The sequence below is a fragment of the Equus przewalskii genome, chromosome 13 (assembly GCF_037783145.1).
Source record: "Equus przewalskii isolate Varuska chromosome 13, EquPr2, whole genome shotgun sequence".
Taxonomy (NCBI): domain Eukaryota; kingdom Metazoa; phylum Chordata; class Mammalia; order Perissodactyla; family Equidae; genus Equus; species Equus przewalskii.
The window spans coordinates 50,391,345-50,406,405 of NC_091843.1; the positions used below are offsets into that span (position 1 = coordinate 50,391,345).

A 15,061-nucleotide genomic window follows, 5' to 3' on the forward strand; every position below is an offset into this window, starting at 1 on the left:
GCTTATCGGCCCACAGCATTAAGCAAGGCCCACAGCATTAAGCAAGGCCTCACAGGTCAGCTGGTCCAGTCCTTATCAATGCATGACTCTTCCTCAATATTCCCAGAAAGTGTCCAACCTGTGTTTTGATAACTACAGTGACTGGAAGGATTCCTCTTATTGTTCATCAGCTAATAACTTGGGCCATCCTTCAGTCTGTATCCCCGTGAACTCTAAAGAATGCTGGCTGTAGCAGAGCCATTGATATAAAGAGAATTAACATTCATAGGGTTAATTATGTCATAAGTAACTCTATGAAACTGTCTACACTTTCACTTTACACAGGCACTTCATAAATGTACTCAATGAACCTTTTGTCTTTTGGTGAGGAAGACTGTCCCTGAGCTAACATCTGTTGCTGATCTTCCTCTTTTTGCTTGAGGAAGACTGTCCTTCAGCTAACATCTGTGCCAATCTTCCCTCCATTTTGTCTGTGAGATGCTGCCAAACACCAGCTTGACGAGTGGTGTATAGGTCCGTGCCCGGGATCTGAACTGGTGAACCCTGGGCCACCAAAGCAGAGTGCATGAACTTAACCACTACGCCATGGGGTGGGTCCCTCAATGAATCGTTTTGACAACAATGAAAGATTAGGAATGGGAGGCTCAGTGACATTATATGCCTTTCTCATCCAAGCTGACACACAATTAAGTGGGATTCACTTCTCAGTCCAGGAGGCCCCAAAACCACACTTTGTTTGCCACACAGGATTTCTGCTGTCAGTTTCTAAATCCAGTCGGAAGAGTTTAGGATATATAGACTGTAAGAGGTAGCCACGTAGGTGAAGGCAGAACCTCCTGACGCACTGCTTGCAAGTAGCAATACTTACAGATGTGTCATCACTGAAGTCAATTTCATCCAAATCAAGGTATTCAGGGGCTTCCATTATTCTTCTTTGCACATTTTGAGTAAGGCTAAATACTTATAAAGTCCTGAACAAGACAGAAGCAAAAAAGAAAGGCAAAAAGGTTAGCTGTTTTATAACCAAAAATCATATCTATACTTAAACAAACAAAAAGAGAAGGATACTTGAGTGCTAGTGTTGCCTTTGAGCACATTTCCTCTCTTTGAATGTCCCCAACCTGGCTTTGCAGAAGTGCTAAGCAGAGATCCTCCAGGATCCCCAGTATGGCTCCCCAGCGAGCACCCATGGTCCTTTGCTTCACTTCTTTATGCCTGCTTATCTTTGCTGGAACAACAGCTCTTCCCCGGTGATCAATATTAGGATTGACCCAACCCATCCCTAGCACTTACCACACCCTGGGTTAAAGTAGGGGCTTCAGGGATGGGGATTAAGCCTCAAAATATTAGGAAAACCATATTCGAATGTTTACTGTGAGCACACCCTTGGATGCTGTGCATGGAGCAATGAATAATCTCCACAGTAATAACACAAGTACAAGACAGACACCAACTAAGCAACAGTAATTGATATTACAGAACTTGTAGCACAACCTCTAGTTCACCCCTCAAAAAAAAAAGGATCTAAGTACAGATTTAAACCACAGAATTATTGCATTGCCCCTGCTTCTAACAGCTTTGCCCGACTGAGTCCGAGTGACCTGATGCAGGCGCCAGAATGTCCTCAGTCAGCACTTGCCTTGGGGCTGCCTGCGGCAATTCTTTAAATCTGTCAAGGAAGATACATCACCTCCCAGTTCATTTTCCCATCACTTATCATCATCACCATTGGTGTTGGCGGTGGCACCTACAGATGTCAAGAACAGAAATATAGATCTTGTGGCAGCGCCTCGGTGTGTAGTTATCTTCCCCAGAGCCAACTCACAGACATCAAATAAGATTCCATTTCCCGTAACTTGTCTTCCCTATTATAAAAACTGATGTACTCAGACTTGACTATCTGAAATAATTCAGTTTTTCCTCTTTCAGTTCTCTAATCAAGGGGCACCTTGCTGAAGAATGAGGAATACATTATTGGAAAGTGAAAATAAATCTAGGCTGATGAAAATGGGCTTATCAACAAAAGAACAAGAATATAAAAACACCTATTTTTTAAAAGGAAACTCTTATTCTGAAGGCACTGTTTTCTTATTTTGAGATTTTTTTAAGCTACACAAATAGCGTAATTATAATAAAGGTGGAGAAAATCTCTTGCCATCCCATATCTCAAACCCATCACTTGATTTAACTTTCAGTGTTTCCTCTCTTTCCCTTCCCACACACTTATACCATTTTTACATATTTTTAATTATAGTAGATGCAGAATTTGAGTCAAGAAAGGATTAGGATATTACTACCATGTTCAAATGAGATTATCCATTTTGAATAAATGTTAAAAGCTCTTTTGAAATCACAGAAAAGTTTAAAATGAAAAACAATTTATATTTGTAAAATACATACATTATATATAAATATATAGAAAGCCAGAAATTTTATTATCTATAGAAATCTAAAAATAGATTCTTAAGCAAATTGCTTGGTACAAAATTATATCACTTTTCCTCTAATCCTCACAAAGCTTTCAGAGAAAAACACACACTCATACTTGCAAATTACTCAAAATAACTTTCTCTCCCATTCTGGTGGATTCTGAGACAATCCAGACTCTTTGGACTCCAGCTTGTCAACTAACAGACTTGCTTCCAATCCAATGTCTTTTCACTAAATCTGTACTCCATGATTAATTGTTGATTTACAGACAATTCCCATGGCTTTAGTGAACACAAAGATGAGGCTGGGTGTCAGGATGGGGTACAGACAAACACAATATCACCAGAAACATGGAAACACTTGGAGGACTTGGAGGATAGTGGTGAGATTCTTTATTCTATAGGCCAGAACACAAGAGTTACAACAGTTCCAGCCCATTACAAGAAGACCTGGGCGGCTGCTCATATTTATGTCAGTGGGTTAAGTGGTCCAGCCTCAGACTAAGGGGGTCCAAGGCATCCAGGACTCTCCTTTACTCCTAATGGGCCACCACACACAGCCATCTCTTTTAGGATGCTGTATTCTATCTATGACCCAATTTCTTCTGTCTGGTTTCAGTGCTTTACTCCTTCAAGGTGCCACTTTAAAACTATTACATCCTCATTTATAATGTGCAGAAATTGCTGTGGTTCACCATTCCTGGCCACCTTCCCAACACTGCTTCTTTTTAGTCGAGGGTGAGTCCACAGTTGTCCCAGTGGTGACTGCATTGCCTCCTCCTCCATCATCTGCCTTCCATTGAGCACCTGGCACCCTCGGGCACTCCTTTCTGAGGAAGGAGGGATGCAGTGGGAAGGGGTGAGCCAGGTTAGAGCAGCTGTTGCAAGTAATCCAGCATGATGAGGAAACTGCCCTGGGCTGTGGACGCTTTTCTCATCCTGCTCTTATGGTACCACCCCACCCCCGACACCAGCCCACAATGGAAACCAGTGAGCCCCCTTTTCTGCCCAGGGACACACGGGCTCTGAGGGAATGCACAGCTACGGAGGGCACTCACTGGAGGCCCCTGAGCCAAAGCTGGCCCACAGATGTGATGTGTTTTGGCCCTAGCAGTGTTTAAAAAAAAAAATCAAGTCAGTTGCCAACTTGTAGACCTTGGGTGATTTCACATAAAATTCTGGATTTCTGGCTTCACTTTAAAAATATCTGAAGTTCTGGCAGCACAAGTCTGCAATCCCCATGACAACAATTGGCTAGAACTGAGCTGCAGCTGCCCCTACCTGTCTAGGAGGCAGGCGCTCCCCAGTTCACCAGCTCCCTCGGGATCTGCTCTTGGCACTGACAGCCCTGCCTGGCCTTGGGGGCATTTCAGCGTTGACCCCTCAAAGGAATTCAGTATTAAACAATAAGTACCCCCCCCTTTTTAATTGGTGCCTCCTGCCAAATGATGTTTACTTCATTTGTATTCTAAGATTGAATCTGTATCCTAAGATTGTTTTAAATTCTCATATCTCAACAGCAACAAAATAAAATTTCTCACGAATAAACTACCAGCATGTTACAATTTGTGCTTTTACAGAGCCTCCATTTTCTCTCTTATTACTAGAAAAAGAAAACCTTCACAGACAGAATAAAATGTTACGATGAGGTGAGGATTATGTTTCCTTCACTTTAGAACTGAGGGAGGGAAGGGTTCTTGCCCTGACGGTGATTGGCTTTGTGGATTTACATTATGCCACTTCACCATTGTGACTAGAGGGGAAGGGCGAAGCTGCGCCAAGTCCAAGCCCAGAAAAAGACCGAAGCCATCCTCCATTTGGCCAGACCAGCAGCTTGGATGCAAGAGGACCAAGCCTACTCAGAGCCAACAAGAGTGGGTTTACGCCTTAGTGAAAAACATTTCTCAGCCTCCCCAGAAAGGGCAGTCCAGCTTAAAATCTTTTACATGAGAACTTTATTGCTATGCATCATACTTGGCCTTGGGCCCCTCTGATATCTCAGGACCCAGTTATTTATAAATTTGCACTGCATTCCCACCCCATCAGCCCAGACCCTACAAGCTGCAGTCACTTGTCCCAGGTCCTCTGAGGTCCTGAGGGCTTTCTCTGAGGAAGGGTCTCCCTTCTTCCCCCAACAAGCCTCTTACAAAGTCTGTCTACCTTAGGTACTGTTGACTGATTGAAATCATTTCTTTTCAAACTCAATTGAGCTTTCAATTTCTTTTCACTGCCATTGGCAATTTTTAACTTGTTATTCATTTAGGCAGGTATGTTGTGTGTATAATTTTTTTTAAGAGGGGGAGAGATGAAGATGGAGATTGGGCAGAGGTAGGAGAGTAGAGAAAGGTACGGGAGACATTTCCAATGGTTTAGCTCTACCAATTCGGGTAGGAAAATTGATAGGGAGGGAAAAAAGAAAAATATTAGAACATGGGAACACCAGGCTAGGTGGCTGGGACCTGCATGCTGTGCAGAAGCTATTGGTGACAAATTGCCCCGTTTCTTTTGATGCACCCAGGGCACCAGGAGAAACTTCACCCAAACTCCAAATTGATGCCTGGTTAGAGGAGATGAAGAACAAAATAATGAGTATCAACTATACACTATGTCTATAGGACTTTTCCTACCCTCACAGAGTTCTGACAAACTGCCAAGAACAGAAGTCCCTCCAGTGCCTATTAAAGTGTGTGGGAGGGGCTCCTGGCCCTAATGGGTCTATCAACACTACGTCACCTTCTCATGAATGACCTCAGTGATGGCCCAATTGCTTCCTTCAAGGGAAGATTCAATTTGGAAAGAGCTCAAAGTAACTAAGAGTCCAACTGGATAATAAAAAGTAGGCAAGCAATTTAGGAATAATCTCCCCCCTTCAGTACTATGATTTTCAGGTGCTATTTTTAATTTTTTTGTGTGTGATTTGAAAACTGACTCTGAAAATAATTCCAAATGAAGACTTCCAAAAATCTGTTGGGTAATGGCAGCATCACTGGAAAAAGCTTGGAGTGGCCAAGAAAATTTCTTTGAGAAACTACACTCACTTAATGTACACATTCTGGTGTGCTTGGCTCATAAAAGGCTTACTGATTTGCGACTATAGTCACATATCACATAAACTGCTCTACTGAAATTCTTCTTAAAATGAATTGCCTCACTCCATTTTACAAGGAGTCAGCATGGACTCATTCTGAAGGCTCATGTTACACAGATTTCTCCTTTTCTGCCAAAGTCACTATTGCTACATTTACCAGTATACTATGAGGCCTGGTAATTAAAAGTAAGTTGGGCTTGTCAAAATAAATGAGCAGAGTACATTCAGTGATGAGGTAACCTCAATCGATTTGCATTACAGCTTCTTTCTTTACTCTTTAATTCACCAATACTTGGGAAAACACAGCAGCTCCCTATACCCACCGACCCACCCACACACACAGAGCCACATTTGTGTTGGGATAAGTCTTCAGCTTGAAAGCCTGCATATAGATACTGAACTTACTTTCTTTAAAATGACAAGAGCCAAAAAAGAAAAATCACAAACTAAGTACTAGAAGGCGTGGGTGGAAAAAAGTGGAATATATGAAATGTTGTCCCCAGTTGGCTCAGTAGCTTGGCTGGCGAGGAAGCAACTCATTCCAAATGTTGGATTCAGTTTCTTTCACTCTTTGATTCAGCAGTGGCCAGAAGCATGGCAGTCGCAAAATGCCTACTCTTAAAGCAGAAAAATGATAGAGGCAAGAAATTTCTACTGGAAAGAGGCAACTGAAGGAGAGCCAAGAAGTACACATGAGGAGAAAGGGGGAAAGCAGAGCTCTGTAGATTTCACCCACTTCTTCATTTATGGAATATTCCTGTGTGTACAGGCTGGATAAGACCTATACCACTCTCCACATCCGTACGGGCATGCAGTACAAGGAGAGACAGGCAAGAAAACAAGCCATTACAATATAATGTGGTCATTGCCAAGACAAATGAATACCTAGGAGCCTGGGAGACCTAACCTAGACCTTGGAGATAAGGGAAATGTGCCCGATACAGTGAAGTCTAAGCTGAAAGCTGGAGGACGAGGGTATGAATGGGGAGGAAGTTGCAGAGGCAGGAGCAAGGGTTCCAGGTAGTGCTTATACCACAGGCAAAGGCCTAGAGGTGAGAATTCTGAAGGAGAATTTCCATAAAGATGGATAATACTGATTCAGCACCTACTGCTGTTTTTACTTTAGGAAAGGGATCTTGAAGGGGGAGGTCCAGGGTAGGGTGATATGCAGGGGTGATCAGGGAAGTATTTCCAAAGCCAGAGTGTAAACAGAGCACATCTTCTTGGAATATCAAATTTCCTGGCATGTTTGTAGAAATACAAGTGAACATTTTCTATCCAACAGGAGACTTCAATGTAATAGACTGAGTCCGCTCCAGCTGCTGGGGAAGGGGTGTGGCATTTGAACACCCACGGAAACACTTGTGAAGCAAAATTTTGTACCAGGATCTAGGTCCGGGTGCTTTTACATATACTCTCTCATCTTTCTTTCACAAAGACTCTGGGAGACAAATATCTTTATAATCTCCTTTATGGGGATAAGGAAACCAAGCTCAGAGAGGTTCTGTAATTGCCTCACAGACACACAGACAAGACTTCTGATGTTAAGTTTGCTTTTCTTCCTTATTTCAGCTTGCCGAAACTGTACTGATGAAGTAACACTTCACCTGTATCAAATGTTTCATTTTTTCAAATCTTCTTCAATTTGTTTTACCTGACTTTATTTATTACAACTACATGAGGGAGGCAGAGGGTGTGTGTGGTGATTCACAATCATATCCTTCTTATTTTACAGATGGTAAAACTTGGGCATGTTTTGGGCAAGGTTATGTACTACTAAGTCAGGGCAAAGCCAGCTCAGACAAACCACTGCCCAATAACAAGTCCACAACTCTTCTGATTAGCCCCCTGGATTGCTGGGAAACATGAGCATGTCTTCAAAGCAGAATTCCATAGACCTCCTCAGCCCTGAATTGTATTGCTTTAGGTGTTCACGAACTGTAACTCCAGAGGAATTGCTCATTCTTCTTTTCAGCAGAGTCTAAATAGAAATGGCAGGCATGATCATCATCATTAAATAAAAGTGTATAGACCTCTGTGTACCTAACATACCTTACCCACAGATATCCCTGAACTCGTCTATAAAACATTCCATGCCATAGCCAATTGGTTTAATACTTCATCTTCAAAGAAAATTTGCTTATGACCATCTTCCCTTAGGTCTTATTAAAAAGGCAAGCAAGACAGCACTGGACTAGAAAACCTCATTCTAGAGATCACGATTGCTCTGACAAGTCCACATAAAGGTTGGTCTCTCTGTAGTTTTGAGCCCTAGCTCATAGTTTAAACTGCATGCAAATGATTTGGGAGTCATTTCGTTATCTCTAAAATCTAAATACTGAGAATGAACTAACTTATGCTAGAACTTTAGAGTTTGAAAAGACCTTAGTTTTTAAGGCTAGAGATAGAGGTACTTTTAAATTCATATTTGTGTGTGATTTAAAGTGAGTTTAACATTTAAAATTCTTTTTGGAAGGAGGAGAGAAAGAATCCATGCTCACAGCAGCTGCACAAGAGAAGATAAAAGAACGTACAATAGAAAAAAATATAAACACATTTGTAAACACAAGAAAGAATATATTGTGTTCAGTTCTGGATGCCACTTCTTAAGAAGGCCACAGATAAACTGCAATGTACCAAGACAGAGTAAGGAAGTCAAGACAGCCAGTGGTTGGAAGACTCTGTCTCATGTGGCACAGCTAAGGAAATATCTAACTTGGAGAAGAGAAAAGCACTCTTCCCTTTCTTTAAGAATCTAAAGAGCCATCAGGTAAAAAGAGGATCTGACTTCAAGGGTAGATCTTAGAGGAAGTTTCAGCGATGCTAGTCTCAGCAAAGACCTGGTAATAATGACGTTTGGAATGGGCTTAAATGGAACGGGCCGCTTAAGAGATCACAACCACCCCAGCAAGAAATTGTTCATATAGTGGTTTGGAGGGATCCTCTAAGGAAGAAAGATGAGAATCCTGCATTTGGAAGGAGGAAAAGATGAACTTTAAATGCAAAGATTCTGTGTGGTCTGAGATGGCAGTGGGAACACCCCTGAAACCAAACCAGGACCTGAGGACAATCCTGACCAACTCTGACCTCTCTCCAGGGTGCTACCATGACAATCTCTGTTGAACTTCCCTTATCCTACTTCATCTGCCATCCTGATCCTACCAGGAATGTGAATTAAATATGGAGCCTCCGGGAGAGGAAAAGGGAGAGGGAGCAAGAGAGTTGAAGTGAAAATAATTTTTAAAACAGAACTGGAATGTTGTTCATTCAGTGAGAATATGATTTACTCTCTGTTGTAGATAAAAACTTATCAGTTCCACAGGGACAAAACTATGACCTAATGAGGCCCAAACAAAAAGAAAATATCTGGGAAGAAAAAGGAAATATTTCTAGCACTGGGAAGTTGAGCCTGGGCTTAAGCCAATCATGTCTTGCACTGGCTTCTGGAAAGGAACTATGGAATAATTTGGGAACTGGATCCCTTACTCAGTTATGTACAGGAAACTATCCAAATCCAAGTTCCAAATTTTTGGCACACCTGACGTGGTCATGCTTTACTCTTGATTCTGAAAAGATTGCTTGATTTCTACAGTGGATTTGTTTGGCAATTATCATTGAGAATGTATGGAACACAGATGACAACCCTGATTTTCATTTTAGAGAGAAGTAGACATAATAGCAATATGCATGGGGAGCATTAAAGAGTACATCAGGAGTCAGTTATCTTGGCTTCATTCTCATATCTCTCATCGTTTGTGAGGATTAAACTTCCGAGCAACCCTAGGCCAGAGATTCTCAAAGTCCAGTGTGGATGAGAATCACCAGAAGAGATATTAAAACAGACTGCTGGGTCCAACCTCTAGAGTTTTTGATTCAATAGGTCTGAGAATTTACATTTCTAACAAGTTCCCAGGCAGTGCTGATTCTGCTGGTCCCAGAACCACATTTGAGAACTACTACCTAAGATCAATGGCTTGTCCCACCCCTGGCTACATCTGCACTTAATTAAAAGATAGCGACCTTTTTTCCACATCCCCATCTCCCCAGATGTTAACTTCATTATACAGGATCCATGCCTAGTGCCCTTCTGATTAAACTGCCTCAGTGGACTGGACTAAGTATTTCCCATGAAGACCACCCAGAAACCTCAGAAGGTCTTAAGTATGTGTGTGTGTGTTTTAATTCCCAGTGCGATACAAGGGACAGACGTTGGCTTACAAAACCCTACAAAATTTGGGCCTTGGCTACTTTAAAATTTCCTTTCTCCATAGCACTTCATGGCAACAAAGATGTTCTAAGTTTCTCCTGTTAACGAGATGCAGGTTTATAATTTTTGATGCAGGCTTTTTAGAGCAAGAATCTCAATTTAGGGATATCCAATAACTAGAACTACAGTATAATAAATCCCAGGCCTACTTATAAAGAAGGAAAATGAAAAATGCAAGAATCTAATAAGAATTAGTTTAAAATTCAATGCTTATACAACATGTATACATCATATGGTATTTAAAATAATTACTCATTGAATCTGAAGCAGTCCAAATGGCTACAACGACTAACCACTTAAAATAAAAAGCTGGCCATATATTTTTAATTAAATTATAATGTGCCTATTTTTATTGAATCCAAATCCAGAAATGAGATTATTATGAGGATTTTATCAGTTCTTCCAATTCTAAATGTATCAAGTTAACAATCAAAAGAAGAAATAAATCCTCTATAAAATAAAAGTCCCTCTTTTCTGAAGAAGATATGATATATCTTTGATATATGGGAGACTGAGCAAGCATAGTGGACTAAACATCTATAGTAACCCAATGTTGCACATCTCTACATACACACAGAGTATGACTTAGCAAGCACTAATTCTTTGATCCAATGCTTTTATCTGGCCCTAATTTACTGAAGACACTTAGTGGAAGGAAAATGAACAAGATCTGCTTTCAGCTTAGATGAGGTACTATTAATAAACTGCAAAAACTGAACATTGCATCCTTAACTAATACACTTCCTATAAGTGTCAAGGCATTTCAAGAAAAGCATGAGATGAAAACACAAGATTACTGTTAAGTACCTTTAGGGATTTAGCTGGGAAGTACTATCCTCAGTTTCAACAATTTGCTGTTTCTTAACACAATATCTTGCACAGAGTAAATACTTAATATATTGTCTGTTGAGTTCATTTCCAGATTATAATCATTGTTAAGTCACTCTAGAATTTCTACATTAAAAATCTTGGTATTTTGCTAAATGACAAATGTTGTGATGACTATTTTTCTTCAACTTATAATAACTTAGTGTTCATATATCTTCTTCTTGCACAGTTTCCCTCAGAAGTCTATTTTTGGGGAGGAGTCAATCTTCTAGCCCCCCTTTCAGACACTGTCTGTTGATGAGGGTTACGGCAATTTTAGCCGTACCTTCCAATGAGGGGGCCTACTTCTCAATGATTAAAACTGAGTTCTTCGCCATTAAGCATATGGAGAAAGAAAAACATCTGCAGTCTGGAGTGTGGGTTTTTCCTCCTTGGCACCACAGAAGGACACCAACTTCATTTTGTAATTCACCAACATAAGCAGGAAAGGACTGAGAGCAGAGAAGCCTGAGGAGAGAGCTGTGAGAACAGCTGGAAAAAAGACACACGCTGCCAAGTTTTTCAAGAAATAGACTAAGATAAAGTGAGAAATCCAAAGTGGAGTGATCAGCCACATTAATAAAATACTAAACTTGGCCCCTCTAAGGATGTCAATTTCTAAATCATCATCATCTCCAACCCAGATGTCGCCATATGTCATCTTCTTTCTTTCTGAAAGGAGAAAAGACATCCAGAAACAGACGAAGACTAAGATGGCTAAAGGAAGACTATCAATCAAAACTAAAAATATTTTCCCATAGTAAAACTCTACCTGCTTGTTTCCAAAGTCAATTAGGCAATCCATATAAATCCTGCTGGAAGACACGGCATCTGTATCATTTCCTGCATTCAGGTATTCTGATTTTCTAGTGTAAAGTAAAACTGGGATGTACACTGCCACACCAGCCACCCAAAGCGCAGAAACCACCTTCAACGAATGCTGCTGTTGGTCCAGGTTTGGAGCCTCACTCAAAGGGTGGACAATTTGGTACAGCTTCCGGTGGTAGAACAACGCAAAATGTAACATGAACCAGATGGCCAGTGAAGTCGTCAGGGCTGCCGTGAAGTGCAGAACTTTGCAGCCAGCTGAATCCAATACGAAACCAGAAGAATAAACAATTTTCATGACATTCACCACCAAGTTTTTAATGAGGTGGACGAATATAAGACTGAAAATTAGAAGAAAGGATGTCTGTAAACACCGAGAGATACATTTCCTTGTAGAATAAAATAAACACATGTTTCCAACAAAGCTCACAAGGATCAGAATGGTGCAAACGATGATGTCAAGCATGTCTGCAGATGGCTTCATGGTAAATGGCAAATCGGTTACTTCAAATGTTGTCTTCTCTTCAGTTTAAGTCATTAGGCATTTGGAAAACTTTTAAGAGGTATTTAGTGAGAAGACTTGGGTTTTTTTAATCCACTATGTTGACAAAATCGTCAACTGGTGCCACCCTAACAGTTCAAAGATGGTCTGTAACAGAATTCTGCTTGCTCCAGTGATGAGCTGCTGAAAACAGAACAGCTTCCCAAGAGGGCTCTGTTTTCTCACCTCCAGGGACTTAACTATAATGAGAAAATTCCAGGTATCATCACTTAATTAAAAGTTCTCAGAAATGTATTTATAGCACTGTAATGCAATTTCCTAGATACAGAGTGATACAGCTTTCAACAACCATGAAGGAGAGAACAAGGTAAATTTGTGACAGCAAAGGAAAGGTGGCCAGAGGTTGAAATTACCCTCTCGCCTCATGGAAAAAAATTAAAGATGCAGAGCTGTCTGAATAACAATGAAGATTTCCAAATAAAATGACAAATTAAGAATGATAATAACACGATAGAGATTTATGAAGTTCAGTCGTTTTCCAGCTTCTCTACCACTTTTTGCAAAGCAGAAATACTAATACTGTTCTGATGATCTCATGGGCTTGTTGGCAATATAAAAGAGATGATAATACCTGTGAAGTCAGTAAGGAAGGAAATACAAAGGGAGAGAAGGGAGGGAGGGAGCGGGGTGGGGAGACACTTTTATAAACACGAGCAGTATGTCCATGACCAAATCTCTAATATAATTGGGATGTGATTAGGGAGAATTTCCTCCTAGAGCACAAGAGGCTAGGAAAAGACTTCTGTCCTGAGTAGAGAGTACAGAGCAAAGGCAGAAAAATGGCACTGAAATACATTGCTTAAGTAATCTGGCATTAACTCACTTTCTGGACGAATTCTGTTGGCCAAGTATATCATAATGATTCCATTCTAGGGACAAACTACTTTCCCTCTACTGTATTTGCACATAAACTTTGCTGTCAATCATCCTATCCTATACTGTCAAAACATATGCTTCGGCCCGACCCAGTGGTGTCCTGGAGCCAGCTTGCACTGACTTGAACAACTGTGAACATCTCTTCCCAACTCTGTGTTCAGTGACTTCATGTTGGGAGCTTGAAACTGGGTGCGCTGGGAGTATTTACACCATAGGAATTAACAAATGCTACAAATCAGGCCTTTTGGCAGTACGAGGAAGAGCTGTTTTACTAGGACAACATTGGCCTGACCAAAAAATACAGATTAGAGTGATAAGAAATTAGCTAATATTTTTTCTACATAAGGATAAGATCAGGATTTGGTACCCACAACCCCTTCGGGAAAGGCACGTGTCAGAGGTCTATGGCAGTGTTAACAGGTAGGAAAGCTGAGCCCCATCATTCCACTGGGGGGAGGCAGAGCTTGGGGGGCTGACACTTACTGTTAAACTCTTTATACCTAATTGGCTACTAAGACGGGTAGCCAACTCAGAGTCCCCACGCCATAGTTTTCTTCCCTAAGAAATTTCCATTACCTCAGTGTCAACTGCAGTCAGTCAAATAGGCACCCCTGAGTTTCTAATGATGATAATAATCTAAAAGTGATAATAGCAATAGTAATAACACAATAATAATGCTCATATTGGCTACCACTTAACACCAATTTGAGCCAGACACTGTGTTAGTATTTTGCTTCATAAATTTAGCCTCATTTAATCCTTAATATCATTCTCATTTCACCGAGAAAACAGAAGACCAGAAAGGAAAGTAAATTGCTCAAAGCTACCAAGTAATGGGGACAGGAATCAAAGCCAGATATGACTGATTCCAAAACCACTGGTTCTTAGTCACTGCCTCTCTACACACGTGCTGTCAGATTGTGGATTTTCTGCTGACTATTCCTGATCTTCCCCTAATGATTTACAATTGCTACACCCAACACATAGAGCCTATAATAAACTCCTTTCGAGAAGAATTTCCTCAGGTTTATAATACACAAATCATGCAGATTTCTGGATAGCAGTTAGTCTTTTCCCTTCTCCTTCATGAAAATAATACATGTTGTGGGGGTTCATACTTCTGCATCTCATAAAGATCTCTACCCATCGTGCGCATCAGTTCAAGATGCCTGACTTGAAACAGACTGTTTCCAGCAGTAGTGATCCCCTCTTCCTGCCATGCTTAAGCAGAGGCACCGTGACTGCCTGGCGGGAACTTGTAGAGTATTGAAGAACAACCACAAACAGCAGACAATAGATAGCCCACCTTAATGTGAGATTTAATTTTGGGATAACGAATTAAGAAATTGTCTATGTGATGCTATTTCTCAAATATGCCCAACTAGTAAGAATTTATGGCAAATAATACTGACTTCTCAGAGCTGAGGGTTAAGGGTAAAAAAATGTTTTGTAAACTGACCCCCCTCCAAAAAAAGGAAGAAACATTTGTTTTCAAAGGATTAACAAACATGTAATATGTTCCTTTGTGTTAGGGCAGAAATGTGAAATATGTGTGTTCTTTTTTTCTTCAGGATTATTTTTATACTAGAGACATAGCACACATTAAAATATAAGGAGAGTAAAATTAATTTTTGTGAACATTAGCTTGACTGGTAGATAATACTTTTCTTTGTTAACTTTGGCACAATAGGGTTAAAGAGGGACCTTCATAAGACTGTACTCAACTGCTTGTCTACTGGGAACCTATGCTGTGCACAGCATGGCCCTGGACTCTAAGGATGACACACTGGAGCGGAAGCCATTGCCCCTGCCTTCAAAAGGCATTTGGTCTAGTGACAAAAACATGCTAACGTATAATATATATGCTATATATATAGTTATATTACATGTATATATACTCATACATGTATATATCATTTATTGTAAGATATATTTAACTAATTATTTATTAACAGTTAATAAAGGAATAATACTGCACGGTTGTGAGTATAAGAATAAAACATTCAGAAAAGAGAGGGACTCGTGTGGGCAGGACTATTTTTAATCTCCAATTCATGGTAAAGGAAACTGAAGCTGGGAGAAGTTAAGCTCTCGCCCTAACCAGCAGGAAGAGGTGGCATTGAACTTCAGACCTCTCGCTTTCA

At 40.5% G+C, this 15,061-nt stretch overlaps 1 protein-coding gene across 16 annotated transcripts in view; it reads right to left on the reverse strand.

The window, feature by feature from the left end:
- The window catches only part of SNCAIP (synuclein alpha interacting protein), a 138,396-nt gene that overhangs the window by 70,189 nt on the left and 53,146 nt on the right, over positions 1 to 15,061 (reverse strand). For all 16 annotated transcript variants that reach the window (XM_070569447.1, XM_070569452.1, XM_070569444.1 and 13 more), the window contains exon 2: positions 869 to 971. In XM_070569447.1, the coding sequence (XP_070425548.1) occupies positions 869 to 925 (57 nt within the window). In that variant the 5' untranslated portion in view covers positions 926 to 971. The remainder of the gene's footprint in view (positions 1 to 868; positions 972 to 15,061) is intronic.